Consider the following 24,674-nt stretch of genomic DNA (forward strand, 5'->3'; position numbering starts at 1 on the left):
CAACGTGATAATAAAAACTGAGTTGGACTACTAGATTCTGAGAACTGTATGACTGTATTTCTTTAGTTATTTAATTATTGCATTTTAAAAGACGGATGACACTTATTGACCGCTATGTACTTTATTGACTATTTCTTCATCTACATCATTAATGTAGAATAACTTTTTTCATATCTCTTATTTTACTTTATTTATTTACTGAGACACACTAATAATAAATTATTTGTATGGGTGTAAAAAAAGAAATCAATTCTCGATCTAATGAATATCACCCCAGTGATACAGCGATATGTCTGGGGACTTATACCGCTAGAAACAGGGTTGCGATACCAGTGGTGGGCAAAGCGCGGATAGCCCTTTGTGTAGCTTTGTACTTAATAACAAACAAACAAAGCTATGAATTCTTAACAATGCTTGATTTTACTAGCTAAAAGTTATATAAATTCATGTATAATGAAAGGTTATTTTAGGACATGAATGTTCGTAATTGTACGTAACTGTAAAAAATGCAAAATGCAAACTAAGAAACTGCAAATTTGCATCTATCTTTCTATGGATCCAAAGAACCTCCATACCAAATTTGATGAAGATCCATCGCCTCACATGGCCCGGCATGACCTGGTGTGTTAAGGCGTTCGACTCGTAATCTGAGAGTCGCGGGTTCGAATTCCCGTCGCACCAAACATGCTCGTCCTTTCAGCCGTGGGGGTGTAATAATTGTACGGTTACTCCCATTATTCGTTGGTAAAAGAGTAGCCCGAGAGTTGGCGTGGATGGTGATGACTAACTGCCTTCCTTTTAGTCTTGCACTGCTAAATTAGTGACGGTAGTCCTCGCGTACCTTTGCGCAAAATTCAAAACCGAACAAAAACAAACCATCCCCTCACTGGAAATGAGGTGGTGGCAAATAAACAACAACATAAAAACTGCAAACACAAAATTGAGAAATTGTGCGCATCTTCTCATGGACCAAATGAATCTCCATGTCAATTTTGGTAAAGGTCCATCCACACCCTGCGAAGTATTCACTTAGATACAACATGCAGTATTATTATATTTATACTGATTCACAAAGTGATATTTTGAAATTTTACTGGAAAAGACACAGCGCTGTCGTCACTAAAATTTGTATAGAAAATATCTTTGATATCAGAGAAGAGTTAAGCTCGGAATAAGGAGAGAATGTAATTAGCGTAAGTGGAACTCTGAAGTATGTTTAACATCAACAAATTTTTAAATCGTTTATCTGATCAGGGCAAGGTAAGAATGCAAACACGTCTTTATTAAATCAAATTTGTAGTTTTAAAGAGATGCCATTATCAGTATCACTCGAGAAATTGAGGGCAGCTTAGTCCTTTAGGTTTAGGTAACAAAAAAACAACGCTGTACCACCCTTTAGGAAATCATCTTTATTTTGAAGAAATGGTTAATGCCTCTATAACAAGTTGAATTGCAAAAAATTTGCTTTCTTTCTTGCATATTGGTCACAAAGTAATCTCACAAGTAGAGTAACGTCATGTACAACATAATCATAGGGAACAGATATCATTGACTAACATAAGCCAGTGAAACTGCACTTTTTATAGAACAACACAATCCAAGGAGAAAAACACTTCAAATGAATTACCTCAAGTTTATAGAGTAATATTAGATAGAATATAATTACTACATGAAGCAGTGGATATCACGTCTATATATACGTACAATTTAAGGACAGCAAGGCTGTTTCATTCACTAAATTTTAAAATGAAAATAAAACTCGAAGCCAGCCTTATCATTCAGTTATTTGTGAAGCCTTTTGATAAACTCCCTCAAATTAATTGAATCCACATTTGAAAGCAAACCATTTCAAAGGCTAGTCACCATTTCAGAAAAATAAAGATGGCCTAGCTGAAGATGGTTTCTATCCTAACAGAAATTATATGTGTCTATAGTCCTACCATTCTCCCCATTAAGTAAGAAAAAAGTTGATGCATCAACACTATCAATTCCCTTAAAAATCTTGATAAGATTCTCTCTAAATCTTCTTTTTAAAAGCAAATTTCAGATATCTTAAACTGTATTTGTATGACAACCTTTGTATCCTATTGACGCTATAATCATTCGGGATGCAGGAAGAGGTCAAATGTACCTGACCCTCCTGGGTATTTAACATCAATACCCAAATACTGACACAGTGAAACTTGGAACTTGTATCCCAGGTATCATCCTAATAGCCCTCTTCTGAGTCCTTCCAACAATTTCAATGTACATCTTAATGTAAGAAACCAAAGACTGAACATAATACTCCAAATGTGACCTAATCAGTGACCTGTACAATGGAATAAATTACTGTGTATTTAGACTTGTATTTCTCTGTATACAATCTAAAATTCTATTTGCCCTGCCATTAGCAATAGCACCTCAGATAGCTTAAGAGACTTATCAACTAGGATACCAAGATCATTTTTTTCCTGTTTGGTTTTGTTGAGGTTTTTTCCATCAAAATTATACTTATAATTCAAATTATATCTCGCATGCATTACCTTGCTTGTACTATAATTAAGAGACATTTGTCATTTATTCATCTAACTTTCCACATAATCCAAATGTTTTTGTAAACTAACAGTATCCTCCTCACAGCCAACTACAACCGAAACTTTAATATCAGTTGCAAATTTAAATGACTTGTTGATTATTCTTTCATCTATGTCATTGTGAAAAAAAAAGCAACAAAGTTCCTAACACCAAGTATTGAAGCACCTTACTTGTGACGTTAATCCAGTATGACCGAACTCCTCTTATTACAACCCTTTGTTTTTTTCCATCCAGTTTTCTGTTAAAGGAAACAACCAACCTACACTTACAGAGGTAATTATTCAAAGTCTTTTATGTGGCACCTTGTCAGTTCTTTTCTGAAAAATCGTGAAAGTGTCAAATCCACATTGATACCTTCATCTACATGATCAATAACCTCCAAAGAATGTCAAGAGATTACCAAGGCAAGAATTTCCTTTAGTAAAACCGTGTTGACTATCCAACAAAATGTTAAACTTTATTAAATAGCTTTGCAAAGGTTCTTTTATTAGACCTTCAACAAATTTTCCACCATTAATGTAACTAAAAATTCTGTAATTACCTGGACAATGTTTATCACTTCCTTTGAAAACAGATGTAACATTATGTTTCTCAGGACAGCTGGTATAGGCTTAAGGCTTTTACCAAAATAAAGCAGAGAATAAAGTTTTGACCTTCTTAAGTCATCTTCAGGTTAACAAAGAGGTAACATTAATGCAATTTGAATCATTTGGCATCTACCCATTATTCAAACACTTACAAAAAGAAAAAAAGTAATGATAAGTGAATTACATAACCAATCCTTAACATCATTCAAAGCCCTTAGGAAAATATTATCTAGCTCAGGAGCTTTCTCAATATTTTCTTAAGTTCAGAATTAAAGTGATAGTTTTGTTTGACCTTATTTCCATCTAACAATTGTTCATGGTGAGGAACATTGCTTTAAATCTTAATTATTAAAACTGAAGAAAAAGTTGAATTTAATAGCCCAGCCATCTCATAATCAGTAAATACGAGTCTTCCTGTGTCATCCCTTAAAGGTCTTGCTCCCACCCTAATATTTTACTTACCCTTAATGTATGTGAAGGAATCTGTACAATTAATTTTTACATTTCCAAAAAACATTTTTTTGCCATATGCTATATTTGCTGGTGTATAAGATGACCCTGTGCTATTGGGAATCAGTACTGCCACAAGTGTAGATTTTATGCTCTTGAAATACTACAGACATCTCAGTGCAGCATAATTTTAGTCACAAACACGTAATAAACAACTTTACAAAGTTTTCATCACAGTTGAATTCCTTTTTTTTAACAAATGAAATAACTAAAAAGTATGTTTACAAAATTAGCTTATGTTACAGGAAGTAACTTTTTTAATATCATATTAGCAATATTTTAGTATGATGGATGAGATCAATACATTTCAAATAAAAACCTCTTCATTAATTGTAACTAGTATGTAAGATAAATAACTTCTAGTGAGGAAGAATCAACACAAATGATACAATTACAAATATGCTATTGTAAGGCAGTATGTAGCATGACTTAAACAAAGCAAACAAAAGTAAAAGAGACAACATAGTTTTGGTTAAGTGTGCTATCTACTTTGGTATAAGATGAGAGGTAAAACCAGGCAATCTTTTAAGAGTAAAAAAGGTATCATTTCTTATATAGCAACAAATATGGTAGTTTTTCTATTTACTAATATCTCCCTTTGAGTAGTAGTGGTAAGTATGATATTTCTAAGGTAAAATAAAAAATTGAATTATACTAATAAATTAAAAAAGAAGGATAAATTGTAAGGATTGTGTTATGTAAGTGTCTATACACTATGCTGTGTAATATTTGTAAAAACATACTGGTCAAAAGGAAAGGTGTTGAGTAGTAGGACTGTTGATGCAACAAATAGTACTCAATTACCATGTAACCTTAACTTGTACACTTTTACTAATCTAGTAGCATGGCTTTCATTCTTCTGGTTTTCAGTTATATTGGCCCTGTTGCTATACCATTGGATTAGATGGTTTACTGAACTAAAAGCCTGACTTTCATACTTCTACTTAGAGCTTTATGATTACATGAAACTGGTATAACTTATTGACAAAGGGTAAATTGAAATAGTTTGGGCTTTTTGTTTATTTGTTGAGAATTTTGAATCACTTAAGCCTTCTACAATTTGAAGAAATTGATCCATGTTTTAAGTGTTGACCATCCAGTAGTGAAGAAATCAAAGCTACACTCTTTAAACTTCAAGTAAAGCTTTACCTCTGTTTTAAGCTGTGTTGAAATAACTTTCTAACGCTATTCTGTAACTAGTTTTGAGACGTTATCAATTTTCTAGTTTTTCTGATGCACAGAAGTGCTGTTCAAATTTTTGTTTAACACTTTCATAGCTTTATTTGTCTACTGTCTACACCAATATGAAGTAATGTAACATTACTCATAAAGTCAGTTTTTTCGGGTTTTTTTCTAGTTTTTTTAGTAGTATTTGTGAATTTGGAAATATATTTGTCAATGAAAGTTGTGCAAGTCATTTATGTATCTAATTAGGAACAATAAGGGTCTGAAAACAGATCTTTGTAACACACTTATCATTCCTTTTGTTGCAGTTTCAATATTTACACCCATCTGTTACAATTAAACTCATAAATAACTTGCAGCATATCAATCCCTTGATAAAGAATACGGGTTACTCATTATCAACTGGTGTCTTTGTTGAAAAATAGAAGTTTTGTTCTAATACAAATATGCCAATTATTTTTTACTACTTATACACACAGAAAAGACATAGAGTTGTCAGATCCAAACAGTGACACTCCATGTCACTCAATACCTGAAGCACTCAAAGAGTACATTTCACATTCGGTAACAATCAGTCTAATGATTTGTTGGTAATAAGCAGAAAAAACACTAAACTATGTTAAAAAAATAAAGTATAAAAACTGAAGCTATATGTTTCTGAAGAAGACAATATAACTGAAATGGCTTACTCTTCATTTTTAAACATTGCATTTATTTTAATGTACTTTTTAGATCAGTGTGTTAAGGTTTTAAATTAAATTTGTTTTTAGTTTGCAACAGTGGTTTAAAAAGTTGTTCCTTCTAACTTGTAAGTGAATGTAAAGGTTAAATATTGCAGATATTTACTACAGTTTTTGAAAATGTACAATAACTGATAATTTAGTACATATATAGTTAACAGGCATATTTTTATCTCGGTATAATGTAATTAGAAATAATTATAAATGTATGATGTTACTTTGTTTATGTAATCATAGTTGTATTCAAATAATTCTTTACAGATATTAAATGACCCATATTTACATGCATAGGTCTGAGATAAAAAAGTGAATTTTAATCACCTCAAAAAAGTACCAGATATTAATTTATTTTATCAGGTTTTTGAAAGAATTAATGTCATTCATTTAAATCCTATTTTGTTTGGTTAAAGATATTGCCACTATTGTTTATATACCTGTTAATCTGATAAATTGCAGCAAGTATTACATAGAGTGTAAGTGGAAAAGTTTGTTGGTGTATCTGAATTATGTTTCTGCAAATCTTTATTAACAAGCTATCGTAATTTCAGAGCCCAGCTAGACAATCATCAGTTACTTCTAATGATCGAGATGTGGATGGTCAGCAAACTGCAGTTTGTGTATGATTTTTTTTCTTTGAATTGGAAAATTGTTTATTATTGTCATTTATTATCTCTTTACTGACTGATATAGAATATTATATAGCTGTATTTTCCTTTTGCTTATAATTATTCATATTGTGATCTTCAACCTCAATTACACTTGTGTAAAAAGCTAGATTCAGTAATTGTGGAATGTAAGAATTTGTAAAAGTTACTTGATGTAAAAAAAAAAGGTAAAAAGCCAAAGTGTTTAAAAATTAAAGTGTAATTAATTAATAGATATGATTACACTTGAAAATAAAATAAACAACAAAATTGTCGATATCTACAGCTGCTTTGTGAGTTTATCTTTCAGATGAAGTACAAGTTCTTACTTTCAACTGGAAAGTTCTTTTTGTGTTTTATATAATGTAAAACTGTCTTTCCAACTAATATGATAAACAAAACTGTGCACAAGAATAATTTACTAACCTGGTTACAAAGTGTTTACATATGAGAATCTTGTCACTAGGAAACTTCTCAGCTTTGACCAGAGCTATTAAGTTTTTATTAGAATACTTGATGTAAAAAAAAAAGGTAAAAAGCCAAAGTGTTTAAAAATTAAAGTGTAATTAATTAATAGATATGATTACACTTGAAAAGAAAAAAAAATACAAAATTGTCGATATCTACAGCTGCTTTGTGAGTTTATCTTTCAGATGAAGTACAAGTTCTTACTTTCAACTGGAAAGTTCTTTTTGTGTTTTATATAATGTAAAACTGTCTTTCCAACTAATATGATAAACAAAACTGTGCACAAGAATAATTTACTAACCTGGTTACAAAGTGTTTACATATGAGAATCTTGTCACTAGGAAACTTCTCAGCTTTGACCAGAGCTATTAAGTTTTTATTAGAATATTTTGTTATGCAACGTTTAATTCAGCAAACTCAGCTCATTATTAAAAAACATAAAAATTTACAAAAATGAAAGGAAATGTAATACCCAAATTGAAAGACAATAAAAGGAAATTGGGTGAGAAGAAACGTTTTGTAAAAAACACTAAAACAAAGTAGAACAAAAAAAACAGAAAAAATCAGAATTGCAAAACAGATTGTAGTCAGATCATCACCTGAAAAACTTCACAAACAACTAATCATAACAATTTTTTTCCCCTCTTCTTTTGGGGCTGATTTTAAGTTTTAACAGTTTTTACCATAAAGCATTTGTTACAAACAAAAAAGAATAATTTTTCATAGAAACCATGGCTGGATTGCTCATAATCTTTCTCAACTAGAAACAGTTGTTAAATTTATATGATTATCATAGTTGCCATTAATAGAAAAAAGCATTTAGTTTTTAACAATACCCTTTAGAAAGAAGAGCCACAGAAATTAATGAAACTCTACTAGCTTGTCAATGACTTATGCATATACAACTTATTGCTTGTACAATGTTTTCTCTATGGTGTAATACTATTAGGTTGAGGAATAATTCGTGAGTGTTTTTAAATAATTTCATTCAAGCATCACATGCAAGACTATACAATACTTCAATGCATGAACACATTACACCCAAAACATTTGTTATGATACTTTATTTCATGTAATACATAGGTATATAGTATGCATTGTTGTAAACGAAATTGCAAGAAATTAAATGCGAAAAGCAGATGGTGTCGAAAATGCTCGATTTTGTCCACTTGACATTCCATTTAATGAGCTGAAAATGAAAGCAAAATTAAAGACATATGAAAATCAAACACACCATCTATTAGAGCAAAAATTATCTACCAAATGACATGAAATACAATAAAGCATTTCATTTATGAATATATATTTTTAACTTGAAAAAACGCTCACGAATTATTCCTCAACCCAATACTAAAGTATTTTATCAGTAAAGTTTAAGGTTGGTTTTACCTGGTCTCATCTCTGTTTAGAGCTGTGAATACACACCACCTGCACATCAAATTTCCAAATGTAACTAAAAATAATAATTTAAACTGAATTTAATAATGTTTAACTTATAAGTATTTTAGAATTTATATTTTTGTAATATAATATCATTTAGGTAGTGTAATTTGCAAGGAAAAATGAAACTTCAAACCTATATTTGTGTGCAGCTCTTAGTAGTTTTTGGCTATAAACAATGCAGTTACAATGTTTCAGAATTTTTTCTATTTATCCAAAAGCATAAGCTTATGTCTGCTAAAAATTTTCATTATTTGAAATAAGAATTATCCTTGTTTATTTTTTCTCACATGATTTTTCTTTTCTATCATGATGTTATTAATAAAGCTTTTCATTGCTACTTTTTTATGGTCTTTTAAATGTGTGATCTGAATAACAGTTAAGAAAACATAGCATTGAAAATAGCTAAAGCAAAGCTTACATACCACTGGATGGAGTAAATTATAGACTGTTTCTGTGGAGTGAATATTGGCATGAGAAGTAATTTATCAATTCATGGAAAGGTGAAATGACCTACTTTCTCTAAGGAAGAATGGTTAAATTTAGAAAACTTGTAAACAAACCACTGCTTTGAAAATGTTTTAGTAATTTCTTTAGGTGACTCTATTTCTGACAATGTTTTTGTATTCAATTATATCTAAAATCTATGGAAATTTTCTTCAATGACTAGATATCATGTAAACATAGATTGAGTACCATAGGTGATGGCAAAATATTCCAGTGACATAAATATGTTTTATTGAATAGTATTTTAAAATTTAACATATTCAAATAATGTATGTAGATAAAAGAAGTTTTGATGTGTTGGAAATAAATTATTTATTTGATATAAATTTAACTTGGCTAAATGTATCATTAGCAAAAATGTTACCTAATCTGATGTACTAGCATTTTGAAAGATCAGGTACTATGTCAGTGATAATTTTTGTCAGCTTATTCTGTTTTTTTTTTATGATTTATAGCCAGCAGAATTGACTGTTGCTATCAGTAAAATAAAGCATCAAAAGAAAAATGTTAACAAATATATAAAATGGAACTTTATGATTAAAAATAAAGTTATTAATTTTAAGATGACAGAAAGTATTTTTGATATCTTCTTAAAGTTTAACAAAAACATTTTGAAATTTTGAAAAAAATAAAAAGGAGAAAAAACTAACTCAAATTATATGAGTATTTTAACCATTTCACTATGGGTCATGGGTCAAAGGCCATGTCATCATGTTTGTTGACTTGCATTCAAAATTTTATTGAACTACCATTTTATGAATTTATCTTAGTAAGAGTGGAATCAAGTTGTAGATTATAATTTAATAATAATAATTTAATATAAATAAATGAGTTGATTTCTTAATTTTAAAAGTAAATATTATAAGAACAAATCTAAATATAGATTTTAGTTTATGTGATATGCAGCACTCTTTAAAATTAGATGTTTATGATGTCAAAATACTAAGTCTGTAGTTTAGTACAAATTAGGAACTCAATTTACTAATATCAGTAAGCTAGAATAGAAAATAAGAATCTCATATCTTTTTATTTTGCTGATATATAGTTTATTTACTGAATCAAACATAGTGGCCCCATTCATCTCTTTCCATTTTTGGAAATGGTCCCTTATATACACTTACTTCTATATATGACATGTGAATAATTAGTTGACAGCTTAGAATGTCCCCATAGTGGTTTTCTCAGTCATTTTAATCTGTGGAAAGGCTACCATGTTTTCCTGATTCACAATTCTGAGGAGGTAGGTTGTGTTTTTATTTTGCTCTAAGATTTTTCCTTTTTAAAATCTAAATACATCTTAGTTACTAAGCTTAACAAATTATAGTGAAATTCTGTGGTATCAATATAGTAATTTATAACTTTTTGGTTGTTCAATTGTATATATAAAACTTTAAAAAAATTTGTTTGATATCCTTCAGATGCAATATTTTAAAAGGCTTAGCAACCTATGTCCAGCAGCAATCGAGTAGAAAGGTCATAATGAGAAGAGATAATTGTTTGCTTTACTTCTCAAGTTAATGTTTTATATTTTAAGAAAAATAAGCTTAATTACTTTTTTCTAAATGGGAATAATTTATGTACATATTATACATGTATGATAATTGAAATGTAACTGTATATTACAAAATACTAGTTCACTAAAACAAAGTCAAGACAGGGAAGACAAATGGTCAGTTTTATATTATTGGATACATGACATGAGTGTATGTACACTGCATCATTGCAAGTTATGTAATGTTAGATAGGCAAGACTGGAAGATCAATATAATAACAAATATATATGTAATTATATAGTGTTATGAAACTTAAGCTACGTAGACTAAACATATGTATTTTTGTTTATTATATGTTGTCATTCTAGCATGAAAAAGCACAATTTATATTTATTTCATAATTTTTTTATGATGTTTGAAATGTTGGTCAAGTGACAAACCCCATATAGTTAAGAGTATGGAAAATAACAAAATATAAAGTCTTATTCAGAACAAACATTTGAAATGTAATTAGGAGGTTCTAGAGATTATACAAATAATATTTGAAATTTTTGGGATGAAGAATAATTTTTTAATCCTAAATGAAATTACTTTACACTAAGGCTAGTAAAAAAATAGACTGTTTTCACAAACAAACTTTTAGTAAAAATATTTCATTAAAAAACCAGATTTTTTTGTATACCACATACTTGTAATGTTTACTAAAAGTCTACCAAAGTTTTTGAAGATACAAATGTTGTATCAAAAGCTACAATGCAAATATTTAATATGTGCTAATGTGTAGATGAACTTGTATATTATACCAAGCCTGTAGTGAAAGGGTTAAGTTGAAGGTAGGTACAATTTAGTGAATTGGTTATAAACGTCATGGAAGTTGGATAAGTGTTTTCACTTTAAGAAGAAAAAATACAATGGGTATCAGTGGTCTATAAAAGGATAATACACAGTAATTTACAGGCACAGGAGAAATTTGTTGATTGAAACATGAACATCCTAATGAAATAAGTAATGTTATGATTATGCAGCAGATAAATTTAATTTTTTGTCTTTCTGTAAGACAGTTTTCATAAAATACTAAAAATATACTTGAAAATAATCAATAATGAGCATTTTTATTTTTCTCATCACCAAAAATATGATTGTTTAGCAAAGTATCTGCATATTTTGAATAATATTTCACGACTTTAATATAATAGTTTATTTAAAAGATTGAGGAAAAGTATAGTATTTTACAGTTTCTAAAACTTGATTTTTTTTAACTTTAAACAATACAATAGGGTTTCCTGTGTCCCTCCTGTATGCTGGCATTTCCTTCTCCAGAAGCGTTACAGGACCACTATGAGAGTACTCACATAGAAAGAGAAAGAGAACCACAATCCCATTACAATAGGCATCATACACCTCAAGATGAACAGGTAATCAAATATACAGATGTCTGTGTCAATTGTTATTTTAACTGTAATAATTTTAGTGACACAAAATTTGAAAGAGCACTAATCTTAACTTGTCCATCTGACCAGAGTTTTTTTTTTCACATTGTCAGTTTCTTTTATTGTACAACCTTATTTCCAGAGTTTTAATAAGCCAAACAAACTAGAAATATAATCTAAACAAACAAAAAACTATATATCTAACTGAATTAGATATAAAATATACAGTATCTGTACTCAAACTTGTTTATAGAAATACATGGAAATAAGTAATGGTTCACTTGATATAAAATGTTTAAACTCTCTCTCTCTCCATAGTACCTTTTACTATACATATCATGAGGTTTTAGTCCCTGGCTGTCTGAATAATAATTTTGTTTTGTAAGACAATGTTAAAAAAATGTAGTATGAGAATTGTGACATTTGCACTCTAGGCATTGCATCTTTTCTAATTTATTTACCACCCCCTCAACAAATTAAAAATTTAATGTAACAATATTGTCATCATCACACAAGCAAATCATAATTTTTGTAGCCTTCAATCTTATTTGCATATAATGCTGTAAAGTGATCAACTAGACCTAAAGTGCCATGCTTACACATCACATCTTCTCTTTCAGAAATTAAGGTTTTTATGTATCAAATGACATATTACATTACATTGTTTTCCATAAAGAGAATTGTCAGTTTCACTATCATTTCAAAATTGATTTCTGTAAGATACATATCAACGAGGTTAGTTTTAGTGACCCTTGTCATATAGTCAGTTATGGGACATTGTCTGCTTTTTGCATGTTATTATTTTACTAAATAAAAAGCTAATACCATTATTAGTCAAATGTCATCCACAGTTTACAGCAGTAGAAAGAAAAGACCCATGTATGTTTGTTTTTTTCTTACATGTGTATATTCATTATTTTAAAAGTAACTGAAATGAAAAATGGAAAACTTTTAAAGTCAATAACTGATAGATTAGGTGAAATAAATAATAGTGTAATCATATTTTTCCTGAAGTATACTTGTGAATAGCTCATGCATAATATAATTTGATAGTGTAATGTGGGCTACATGTTTGCCAAGTGGTTTATAACTTATAATAATAATTAGACAGGATTCAAAGGACAATAAAACATTAATTTGGTGTATACTGTTAAGAGTTTAGAGCTGTTTAGTATAAACAAATGCAATTTTGTATTACAATTTTAAGTTTTCCTAGAAAGAGAAAAAAGCAATTTAGTTGGGTTTTTTTCCAGTGATTATGAAGTAAGTAGAATTGTCTAACCTTATATAAAGTTAGAGTAGAGAAAATAATAGGTAAAGTATAAAGTTTAACTGAAAAAAAGTGTGAATTTATTTAGAAGGTGTTTAGAGATTATGCAAATAAAATTTGAGATTTTTGAGATGAAGAAAAGTATTCTTAATCTTAACATTGAAATTGCTTAGCACTTGGACTAGTGTATAAAAATACTATATATTCATGGACAAATATTTAGAAAAAACTATTTTGTCAAATATACTATGTATTCATGAACAAATATTTAGTAAAAAATATTTGTCAAAAAATCTTATTTTTTGTATGCAAAAAATAGATGTAATGTTTGATAAAAGTCTGTCAAATTTTGTGAAGATACAAAGTATATTAAAAGTTATAGAAGTTCTAATTAGTACAAAAGTGGTTATGAAGCTGGATGGTTCGACCAACTTTATTGGGAGGGAATTAATAAAGATTACAAATTTTTTTACAAACTGTGTGGGCCCAGTGCTGAATATGCTAATACTTTTAGCTGGGAACATTATAATTTAATGGTAAATCCGATTATTTGTTGGTAAAGAGTTGATGGTGGGTGATGCTTTCCCTCTGGTTGACAGTTCAAAATTAGGGATGGTAGCTTTGTTCTAAATAAATAAAATCTGTGGATCTGATTTACCTTCAAGTAAAGTTTTTTTTATGTTTCTGTTTAAACATTGTTTTACCATTATCTAAAATTTGAAGAACTTAAGGTGATGTAGACGTTTTAAATGTTTTTTCCTTTTCATGCATGGTGGTATGTTGTGTGGCTTGTCATGTAGACAAGGTAAGTGTTAATGATTTTTTATTATAAAGTTAAACATACATGTGTGGATTTATGTGATAATTTTTGAAAACTTAATCACCATTTTAGTTATAATGGAAATATGTAGTTCTTGCCACTTTATCATTGTGTATATTCCTAGCCAGAAAACTGCTGATTCAATAAGATTATGATTGACTGATTATATTGTCACTTTACACTTAAATAAAATTATTTTTAAAAAGTAGCCTAATATTTAACTTGTAAAATAAACAATGGTATCTACTGCCTTACTGGACAGATTACTCATATTTTTGCTCTTCTTCAAGTAAACCTTTGAAAACAATTAAAATATTCATTGGAATAAATAATTTAATGATTAAATAGTTTAAAAAATACACCAACTACTTAGTCATCATGCCTGTTCTTAACATATTAATATGAGGAAATTATTATATTTCAAAAGTAATTCTGATTTCCTGTACAGTTATTGACTTTGTATTTACAGTAGAATATGACTATCATTTAAGTCAGAAAGATAGACCATAATAAAGACTGTCAAGTCACACATGGAAAATGACTAGTCAAATCATTGGTAGTTTTATACTGGTGCAAATAGTAATGTCTAATCTAGGTCTAATTGAAATCAAAAGTGAAATTTATTGTAAAATTATTACATTTATTAAAGAAAATATAAACTATCATTGCATCACATGAACAGTATTTTAAACATCAAGTTAGTTATGAGAATGAGTTACATTTAAGTGTTAAATAGCAGTGAATAGTTTGTCTAGTACCACTAACTTAAAATGTATGCTCACAAAACCAAATGCTAAACACCTGTAGCACAGTGGGCGAATTATCTTAAGTGATATAACATTTCTGTTTATCATGATTTGATACATTATGTTAACCTATTCCAGTAATGACAATTCTCATAAAAAAAACAAACTTTCTATATCATCTTTCACTTTATAACAGTATGGTTTGATTTCTGTTAGTAGATACAAAACACACAAGAACAGATAAAAAAAAGTATAGAAAAACTACCTTTACACTTCATATATATATTTAAACCAATGTTTTGCCTTTGTGGCTTTGTAAGGGTTTAATGTACACATCAGTTGTGTATATTAACCCTGAGGAAACTGCAAAGGTGATATGTTGATTAATATTTGAAAGAGAAATTGGATATATTTGTTGCATAAAGGTAGTTTACTCTAAACTTTTTTTTATCAAAATGTGTACATCCTTCCATTATGCACTACAAATTTTGAAGACAGCAAAACATTTCTAGCAATAGATCAGAACATAACATCAGGTTTGACTTGTGCAGAATTGTCATATTGACAAGTTTTACATGATTGAAGCAAAGTAAAAGAACACTAAAAATGTGTTAGAAAACATGAATATCTTTCATAACTGTGACAATGATAAAATTTTCATCTGGAATTTAGTTAAGAACTGAAATAAAAAATCCTTTCTTCTACATCTAGTTCTGAACAGATGCATTTTCTCAAAATACAAACATTCTTTTCACACCTATCCACATAAGTTGTTCACATAACACCTATTGTGAACCAACTTGTTTTGTTGCATTGTGAATACAATGTAACAACTGTTGAGTGTGATTATGATACTGAGTTACTTTAGAACTAAGTATATTGTATGTCCTTGTAATGGTTATAATCTAATGTTTACTTCAAAATCATCACAGACCTATATTTCAATAACCAATACAATTCACCAATGTAAATTTTAGAGCTCAGACCTACAGAACAAACGGTATGCAGGTGGTTTATTCATTTCTCATATGTACATTTTGTTGCCAGTTGTTGAGTTTTTACAAGATGCTAACATGTGCCACATCTATACCTGTATTGGTTGACAGGCATATTTTACTTTGGCACAATATATAATGGTCAAAATGATGATGGTCAATGTAGAAATATGGTTTGATATTTAAGCATTATTTTAGTGCACCGTACTTAAAAGTAAATGTAAATTTATTTATTTTATACACTCACACACTATATATATAGAGAGAGGGTGTCCCAAAAGGCTAGACCCATAGAGAAAATAGACAGAGGATATACAAAAAAAATCTATATATAGCAATCTCTTTTTAACATTTACTTTTGAACTAAGAAATTAAATAATGTATAATGCTAAAATTTGAACTACAAACCACAGTTTGATTCAAAATTTATGTACACAGACTTATAGAATAGTAGCTTAATAGAATTTTGAACATATGTCTATGAAATATGAAGACATACTTCAAGCTCTACCCATATGGAGAAGGTTAAAGAATATATTTTAATATTAAAACAAAAAGTAAGCAAAAATGAATAAATACAAAAGTTGATCTCTAGTGCAAAAGGTGTTGATTGTATCCTTCAAATTCTTGTTTGAATTTGTGTGAAGTCTGTACACTTTCATAATAACTAATAATCCTTTGATGATCTAATTCGTTGTATTGATACAACAGCGTAGAAAAATACAGATGCCTGTAAACACATGTATTGGTATAAATGTGAAAATGCATTTCATGTGTTACATGTACTCTTCCAAATTCTATTTTTGATATTTAACCTTTGATTTATATATATTATTTATCATTGTTGGTTTTTATTTTTTACAGTTGAGGTTCAAGAGTAGTTTATAGTATTTTTAATACATCTGAACCTTTTAGATACTTGTATCAATATTCAATAAACTGATGACAGTGTTCCAATTTAGTTTCAACAGGATTGGTAAACTTGTAGGTTATTGATAGCTCCTGACAAAGCTACAATAGCAAAATATTGAGCCAATAAAAATACATTATGCTGATATAAGCTGTTGTTTCATTTAAATTAATAGAAATATGTAGTAAAACACACCATTGTACATTAAATGAAGGAAAATAGCTTTTCTGAAACACTGATGTTAAATACCTGGTATTTAAGTACCTGAGCTCATTGGTACATATTTTTGTGACAATTGAAAAGTTTATTGCAGCCAGTAATGCAAATTTTCTAATTGTTGGAAGTTTCTGACATTGTAGTGCAGGCTGTGCTTGCATTAGTTCTCCCCCTTCAACTAATATGCAAATTGATTGAAATCCCTACATTTTTCTCTCAGTTATGCTTGGATGCAGAAAGCCACTCAAGTTAGGTACTTAACTTTACCTTTCTCCAGTGCGCATGGCGTGTAAATTCGCTAATTGTAAATTAATCATGTTTTGTTGCAATAAAGATAACTTCTTGTGAGATAGATCATTGTTTTTTTTTCTTGGTGAATAAGATAATGGCTGGTGGCTGCTGCATCTTTTCTTTTGGTACAACCATTACATTGGATGAAAGTAACATATGCAATGTTATGTAATGTTATGGTAGTTTTGTATTAAAAAATGTTTGCACCTGCATAAGTAACTTTTTGACATCATCTTGTATATTTCAACTTTTAATTTTGTGAGGCTTAACTTTTGATTGCTGTAGAATTTAATGTGTCCTTAATATTGGATTCAGATTTATAATAATTTACAGTTAATAAAATTTTAACTGGTTTTATTTTACATTTAACTGTTCTTGTAACATAGTTTACATAGAGAAGAGAGTACAATGAACTAATAAGGTGTTTTCACTCTCCTCTTGCAAATTCAGTATGTCCATTAAAAACCATATCTGTTGTTAATAAGCTGTTATTAATACCAGTGAAGAGACGGGCAGAACCACTGTGATTAATTTACTAAATATAATAATATCTCAGTAAATAGAAAGGTATGAGGTTCTAATTTTATACTATAGTCTGTGTGAGTTAATATTGTTAATTTTAGTTTCTTATTCAGTAAAAACTGAAGTCTACAGTTTCACAATGGTTAATTTTTTTGACAGCCTAATATGTTGTTTTGTGTAATGTTGACTATTTGCAGCATATCTAGAACAAAGCAACCTGTAGAAATTAATACTTTATGTACAAAAAATGTTAAATTTACATTTAATTCTGTATATACATAAAGTAAGAGCAGTTTATTTGATCATTTCCAAGATGCTATAAAGTAGGAACTAACAGTTGTATGTGTATTGTTACTGTAGCTGAATTACTTTTTTTATTTTATTTATATTGGATACAGGCTTAAGAACATTAGAGTAATGCTCAAATTATCTCATTATCGTATTGTATCTTTTTCTTTCTTTATCCTACTGTATGACTTCACTTAAGAACATACATACAGCTGCTATCTGTATATCATAAATATTTTAGAGTTGTGCATTTGTATACTGTCTCTTTCTGTGTGGCAAACTTTGTTGGATATTAGAAAGAAACATGAAATACACCCTGTGACTTGTTATTCTTGAGCTTCCAGTTAGTAGGTCCTACCCAGCTACTTGGATTGAAATCATCAAGCCAGAAAATAACAGTGTTAAATACTGAGTAAAGGAGGTTTAAATGGGTAACATTAAATGGATAAAGAAGAAAATCTTTGAGGCACTAATTTTTAAAAGTAAAGTTCTTATTTAGAAGTTGAAAACCCCTTTTGTCCCATGCTGGTACAGCGGTAAGTCTACAGATTTACAAATCTAAAATCAGGGGTTCGGTTCCACTTGATGAACTCAGCAGATAGCCCGATGTAGCTTTGTTATAAAAAAACACACACATATACCCCTTTCCCATAAGTAATTGTCAGTTGCGAAGTAAACCAGTATTATATAATAATCAGACTTTGATAACAGAGGAAATTCATGTTTGTATATATTATTTAACTATGTTGTACCATTCATTAATCTCTTTCATATTGAAAAGTTGGTTTTATTATCATTTTGAACTGATCTTGCTATTTAATTATAAATTTGTGGTAAATTATTAAAGAAAACTAATGTTTGACAATGCAACGACATGATTGAACATATGTAAAAAGTTTGTCTTGGACAAGGGTGTTCAGTTTGTGAGTGATGACTGACTATTGTTTTGTGTCATGTAGTGGATATGTACTTCTAACTGTCATAGTGACACATTTGTTTTTCAAAATATCAAGTATTTATTTTGTCAAATCACACCTCTGTTGTTCCAAGTTTCAAAAAAGCACATATTAAAGAATGCCAGTTCACCAATAGAGTTTCTACAGCCTTGATGATTCTAAAGTAACTGGTAATTAACATTTCTTTTAAAATTATTGTTTTTTAATTATCATTTAATTTCATGACTAAAAAATGTATATCATTTGAACAAATTGATTTTTATTGAAAAGGCAGTTGGAGATATTGTGGTTAATGATGTTTGAATGTTCTTTACAATGAAGGAACATGTTTGTAAATTTGTTATACTGTCAATTCTTAAAATTACTTTTCATTGCAGATCAAAAGATGGAAAATTGTCTGTACTCCAACAGGATATTTCTGACCTCCAGATATCTCTCAAAGTAAAAATGCTTTAATAGTAAATTTCTTCTAAACTATTTTTGTTATTGCTGGTGGTTCCCCAATATATGCTTTAAGAAAAATTCATAAGTTAATTGATTTGTAAATAGAAGGCATTCAATGATATTTTATACTACATAAATATTAAATTGTTCAAGTATGGAGTACAATAATTTTTTATTTGTGGCTATTTTCAGCATGTCTGAAGCACAGCAACATTTAAAAATTAATACTTTATGTACAAAAAGCATTAAATTTACATTTGATTCTTTATATACATAAATTAAGAGTAATTGAAACAGGTTATTTGGTCATTTCCAAAATGCTACAAAGTAGAAACTAACAATGCTTTGTTATTATGTATATATATTGTTACTGTGGCTGGATTACTTCTTTTTTGTTATTTATATTGGATGTAGGTTTAAGAACATCAGACTGATGCTCAGATTATCTCATTATTTTATTAAACTTGTTTCTCTTTATCTCCCTGCTTGACTTCACATTTTTCCAATTATTTTTATTTTATTACATAGTTTGGATGCATTTCTGGAAACATGAGAAAACACTGGTGATTTTTCAGAATGTAATATTTACTCCATTATTAAAAGACTAGCATTTAGGAATAAGTAATAGAATTCTTTTATAATTTAAAGAAAGAAAAACTTGTAGTTATTGCTTTTCATTGCTGGCCGAGTAGCTGGAATTTGAAAGTGGCTTAAAACAATTATCAGTGAGTTACTAAATAAATCCAGCAATGGGATATACTTTTACAAATAAATCATGGACTGTTTGGTTATATATATACTTTCTTCTTATCTTAGAATAGGAGATAAAAATTTGAATTTATGTTAAACATAAAGTTTTATCTCAGAAAAAAAAAAAGTAGGAAACTGAGCATGGAACTTGTTGGCTGTAGATACCAAAACAATATATTATATTGAATCTCAAGACTTTGGAAAGCGAAAGTAAAGGTATAATGAATAGTATTGGATTGATCTGAATATTAAAAAAGAGGGAAATTAAGTATATCTTGTACATATATGAAGAAAAACATTTTGATAATTAAGTTTCTAAATTAGAAGTTATTAAAGTATGTTTGTTGTGTGTGATATATCTTTATTAAACTTTATTGTGGTGAGGTGTCTCAACAAAAAAAAAAATATTTAATCTTTTCTCTGTGGTTTATGAAAGTTTGTTGTCTTGTACCTTATATAGATCATTAAAAATGTATAATAATAATTTTATTCTTTTAACCAACTTAAACAACTAAATTGCCCCCACACAACTACTCAGATGCACTTTCCCTTTTTTTACTATTAAAACTTGTATAAACTAATAAGCAAAAGTTTCAATGTCATAATTTTTGTTGGATCGCAGTAATGATTGTGTTAGCTTCTGGTCTATATTTAAAGTAGTAGATGGAACTTAGCAAGGATTTACAACAATTTGTATATGTTTACAAGCTCAGTGTAAGTATACTGAAGCCTCACAAGAAGTGTTTAAGGGACGATTAAGTGACTCTACTCTGAATTCTCTCATACTATTCGTAAAAAAGATTCACAGTTTATGTAACTAGTAAAATTAGAAAAAACAGTGATACTTTTTGAGTATCTCTGGAGAAATCTATTTCATAATATTTAGGAAGAAAAATCGTATTCAGAGGAGCTGAAAAAGGAAGTATCCAGACTACATGCAGCACAAGCAAGTAGGGACAGTAGTGGAGGAAGTGGTGGATTTGATAAGGTCAGTGCCTGTGAATAAAAAGCAAACATAAGATTTATCTGTACTTTGTTACATATATGTATATTCTACAGATTAATTGAAACAAAGCTGTTGTTAGAAGAAAAGATGAAATTAAGAGACAAAAATACAACTGGGATTAAGGATCAAAAAGCACTTCCAATGTTAATGTTTCCATTCAGTATCTCTAATTCAGACTTCCACTCTGAAATATGTCAACATAGTTGTAGCAAATTCTTTTTTGAAAGTGTAACAGACCTTTTAAAAATACCAAACTGAGCATATTAACAATCTGCTGTAGTGTTTACTAAGCTGTGTGACCTTTCTTCACTTGTGTTGGCAGTGAGGTAAAGGTTAGAGTGCATTTGAAGTTACTAACAACATGTAGATGAAATCTTGTAGACTTCTTAACAATGAAATGAAAATAGAAAATGTAATTCATTTCATTCTATAGACAAATTGTATTTCACAAACAGAATCTTCTTAACCCTTTTGCAGTGGGTATCCATTTAAATCCCTTTTTATGCAAATTGCTGAGTTACATTTAAAATTTAATAAAACAATTTTGCTATTAAAGATGTTAACATTATATGTTATATTTCAAAGTTTTTATGTTATTTGAGTTTTAATTCTTGTGTTTCAAAAGAAACTTTAAAATACTTAAACTTCAATTTTATTGTCACATTATCCATGGGCTGTGTAAAATCTCAACCTTTGCACTCTGTCTTGAATTGGATAACCGAGTCCTGTAAATGTATGTCTAGACAATATTATGTTTACTTGATGTATTAACAAGTATGTTATTAAGTTATTTGGCTATGCTATGTTGAAATAGGAGAATTTTTTTTCCACCCTGAGACATGTGCCACTCCCACCTTCTGTACATAGGTTTGAGATGTACAAACAACATGTACTTATTTGATGCATATGTTTACACTCATTAGAAAAAGCTCATTTCATGCTGTAATACAAGAATAGTTATTTTGAAGATATTACTCTGTTATCATCATCAGGTAGATTCAACTGTTGGTAGTATTGTTGGCTGCTATGTCCACAGTAGCAGTTACAGATGTTTTTTTACCTGAATATGTTATAGCTAGAGAAAAAGTTAAATTGCATTTATGTTTTACTTTGATATCTAAGTAAATTGTATATTGCATAATTGAAAAGTATAAACATTTTTTTAAGTTTAACTCAAACATTAGTCTGTTTGTGCTGAAGTTACTGTAATATGCCTCAAGGGTACTGTTGACTTGTGTCAAAATGAGTAGAAAGAATTAACTGAAATAATATCATTCTTTGTGCACAAGATACTTATAATTTTTTAACAAAATTTTACCAGATTCTGTGAAGATCCATTAAGAGATATCAGAGTTTCTATTTGTATTGTTGCATACATATCCTTCCCTAGTTGGTCTCCTTCAAATTTTAATACTCTTTTTTTTATTTTTGTCTTTCTTTATAGAAATGTTGTAATGGGGTGGGAGTAATAGTATAGGAGGTGGTGTTTGGCAAATTGTGGAAGGGATCAGCTCGGTGATATATACAAAACAATTAAATAATTGGCAGTGCCAGGTGTTGTAAAATATTGCTAATCAACTTTGTGAATTCATATTTGTGTAAATCAGGCATATAATTCTAGGAATGTAAGTGTGAAACTAAAGAAGAATTTATGAAAATATGTTAACTATAATTTTTACCATATTCATTGCTGATAAAGCCAAAACTATGGCTAATACCAGGGCAAATAAAATCAACTGGGATATAATAAAAATAGTGCTGGTTAGGATGCTGTTTATATTATACAAAAATTGTTACAGTGTTAACTGGTTTAAGCTGATAAAGTGTAATTGTTACCAGTTTAATATCAGTTAACTACAAATCTAAGGTAGAGTAAGGATTAATAACAATGTTTGCTTACTTATTTTTATCAACAGTTACTTATTATTATTATTATTGTATGATCTGAAATTTAAATGATGGGTCTTCCAGCCTACATTCCTAAATGAACATTTGGTAGATTAGTTTTGTATATACTCAATAAGATACATTATTTCAGTATAGAGTATGGTCACTATGAACAACAATGACTGACTGATATTAATGTAAAAAGCTTAAAATCTGAGTGTTCATAAAGTTCTAAGGTATCTGTGACTACACCTCTGATAAAAAGTTACCCATAGTGTCTGAGGATATTTTATGGGATAGCTCCCATGAGCATCCTGTATGTATTTGATAGGAGTCCAGTTAATCTACAAGTTGCTCATTTTAGTTAGTCCTATTTTTTTCAAGGATTGTGTCAACTGTGGTTAATGGGGAAGGGCATTTTCATCCATTTTAGTACATTTGTAGTTGAAATGTTGTGTGTGTTACTTTTGGTAGAATGCACTTTGTTGGGCATCTTGGCTGTAGACTGACCTTTTTAAATTTGTTTCTTAAAATTATGACAAACCATAATCAATAAATAGTTGTTACTCAAATATGTTTTGGTTGATGTTACGTCACATTCAAGTGTCTGAATATCTCCATCATTTGTTAATGATGCTTTAAGACATTTAGAGTTGATTAACAACTGCCTGATGTATCTCCATTAGAGTGAAAAAAAATCCAAATATATTTGAATTCATCATCATATCTACCTAATTTTTATGACTGAGAGCTGATGAGGAGAATGATCAATATTATTTTAGAATAGTGTTTATATTGTAGTTGCTATAATATTACAGATTTCATCATCCTATTGTTTTGTACAGTGTGAATAAAAGTAAAGTTACAATTACAGATTGATTTATTTTGTGACTCACCATCTTATATGCTTAATTTGCATGACAGTAAATTGAGAGAGATTACTGATATTATTTTAGAATAGTGGCTTAGTTGTGTTGGCTATAATATTACAAATTCTATTATTCTTTTGTTCAATGTGGATAAAGATGTAGTGGAAATTATGGATTGGATTTTTGTAATTATTTGAATTGACAAATATTGTAAAGTACAAAAACTTTAAATTTTTTTTGGATTATTTTGATGCACTTTCATCTTTAGAATATGATTTGGATGTGCCATTTCAAATTATTTTTGTTAATTTGTTGATCTTAACTGTTATTGAAATTTGGCTTTATTATCTCTTTATCATTTTTAAATTAGCTTACAGTAAGCTCATGTTTCAGTTATAAGTTTTAGGAAACATTAAATCCTTTATTTCAGCATACAAGCTGAATTAATAATATAAATAAGTGATGCTGGAAGCTATTTGTTTCAAAGGGTAAATGAAATCCAGCTTGTCACTGAGTTGACATCGAGGTTAATTTAAGATGTTTTGAATGATACAAGTTTTTTTTAAATTTTCTATTAAGGCTGAGATGGCAGCTGATAACTATTAACAAAGTTCTGATATAAAGGAAACATTTTTAAATGTCATTCATTAGGATCTTTGTGTTTCTTTAGTTTCTAAAAATCTGTTGTAACTATCCTTTAAAGTATTTAATAAATTACTTGTATATCATTAAATATCAACAGTGACACCTCTATAACATTTTTTTAGTTTTTATTATGAACTAGATTTCAGAGTTAATTTAACTGTTAAAAATAATTCAATATATTTCTGATACCAAATTGACTGTTTTATAAATAAATAAAGGCTTATAAATAAATAAATAAAACTTTCATGTGTGAATTTGGCCATAATTTTTTTGTTTTTGTTTTTAAATTGTTAAGTACAAAACTAATATGCTGGATGAAGTAATTATAAGTAATATAATTATACATTTTAAGTAATAATGTAATGATACTTCTTTCAGTTAATTACTAACTTGCAGTTCAGTATTTATCTTGTTTGTACAATCCTCAACTCTTCATCATTTCAGGGTTTCTTGTTTACTACTTGTATAAGCTTTCTTC

General features: G+C 28.9%; 1 protein-coding gene across 8 annotated transcripts in view; it reads left to right on the top strand.

Moving 5' to 3' along the window:
- Positions 1–1,005: 1,005 nt before the first annotated feature.
- The window catches only part of LOC143253288 (uncharacterized), a 142,587-nt gene continuing 118,918 nt past the window's right edge, over positions 1,006–24,674 (top strand). For 3 of the 8 annotated variants that reach the window (XR_013029490.1, XM_076506903.1, XM_076506905.1), the window contains exons 1-4: positions 1,106–1,260; positions 6,148–6,216; positions 11,429–11,566; positions 20,676–20,777. Coding sequence is in view for 6 of the 8 variants with exons in the window: in XM_076506903.1 (XP_076363018.1) it covers positions 1,213–1,260; positions 6,148–6,216; positions 11,429–11,566; positions 20,676–20,777 (357 nt within the window). In the remaining 2 variants the exon portion in view is untranslated. Of the gene's footprint in view, positions 1,261–6,147; positions 6,217–11,428; positions 13,657–18,972; positions 19,037–20,675; positions 20,778–24,674 lie in introns of all 8 variants that reach the window. The other 5 variants (XM_076506906.1, XM_076506908.1, XM_076506909.1 and 2 more) reach the window with 4 other exon arrangements.

The sequence above is a fragment of the Tachypleus tridentatus genome, chromosome 6 (assembly GCF_004210375.1).
Source record: "Tachypleus tridentatus isolate NWPU-2018 chromosome 6, ASM421037v1, whole genome shotgun sequence".
NCBI lineage: Eukaryota > Metazoa > Arthropoda > Merostomata > Xiphosura > Limulidae > Tachypleus > Tachypleus tridentatus.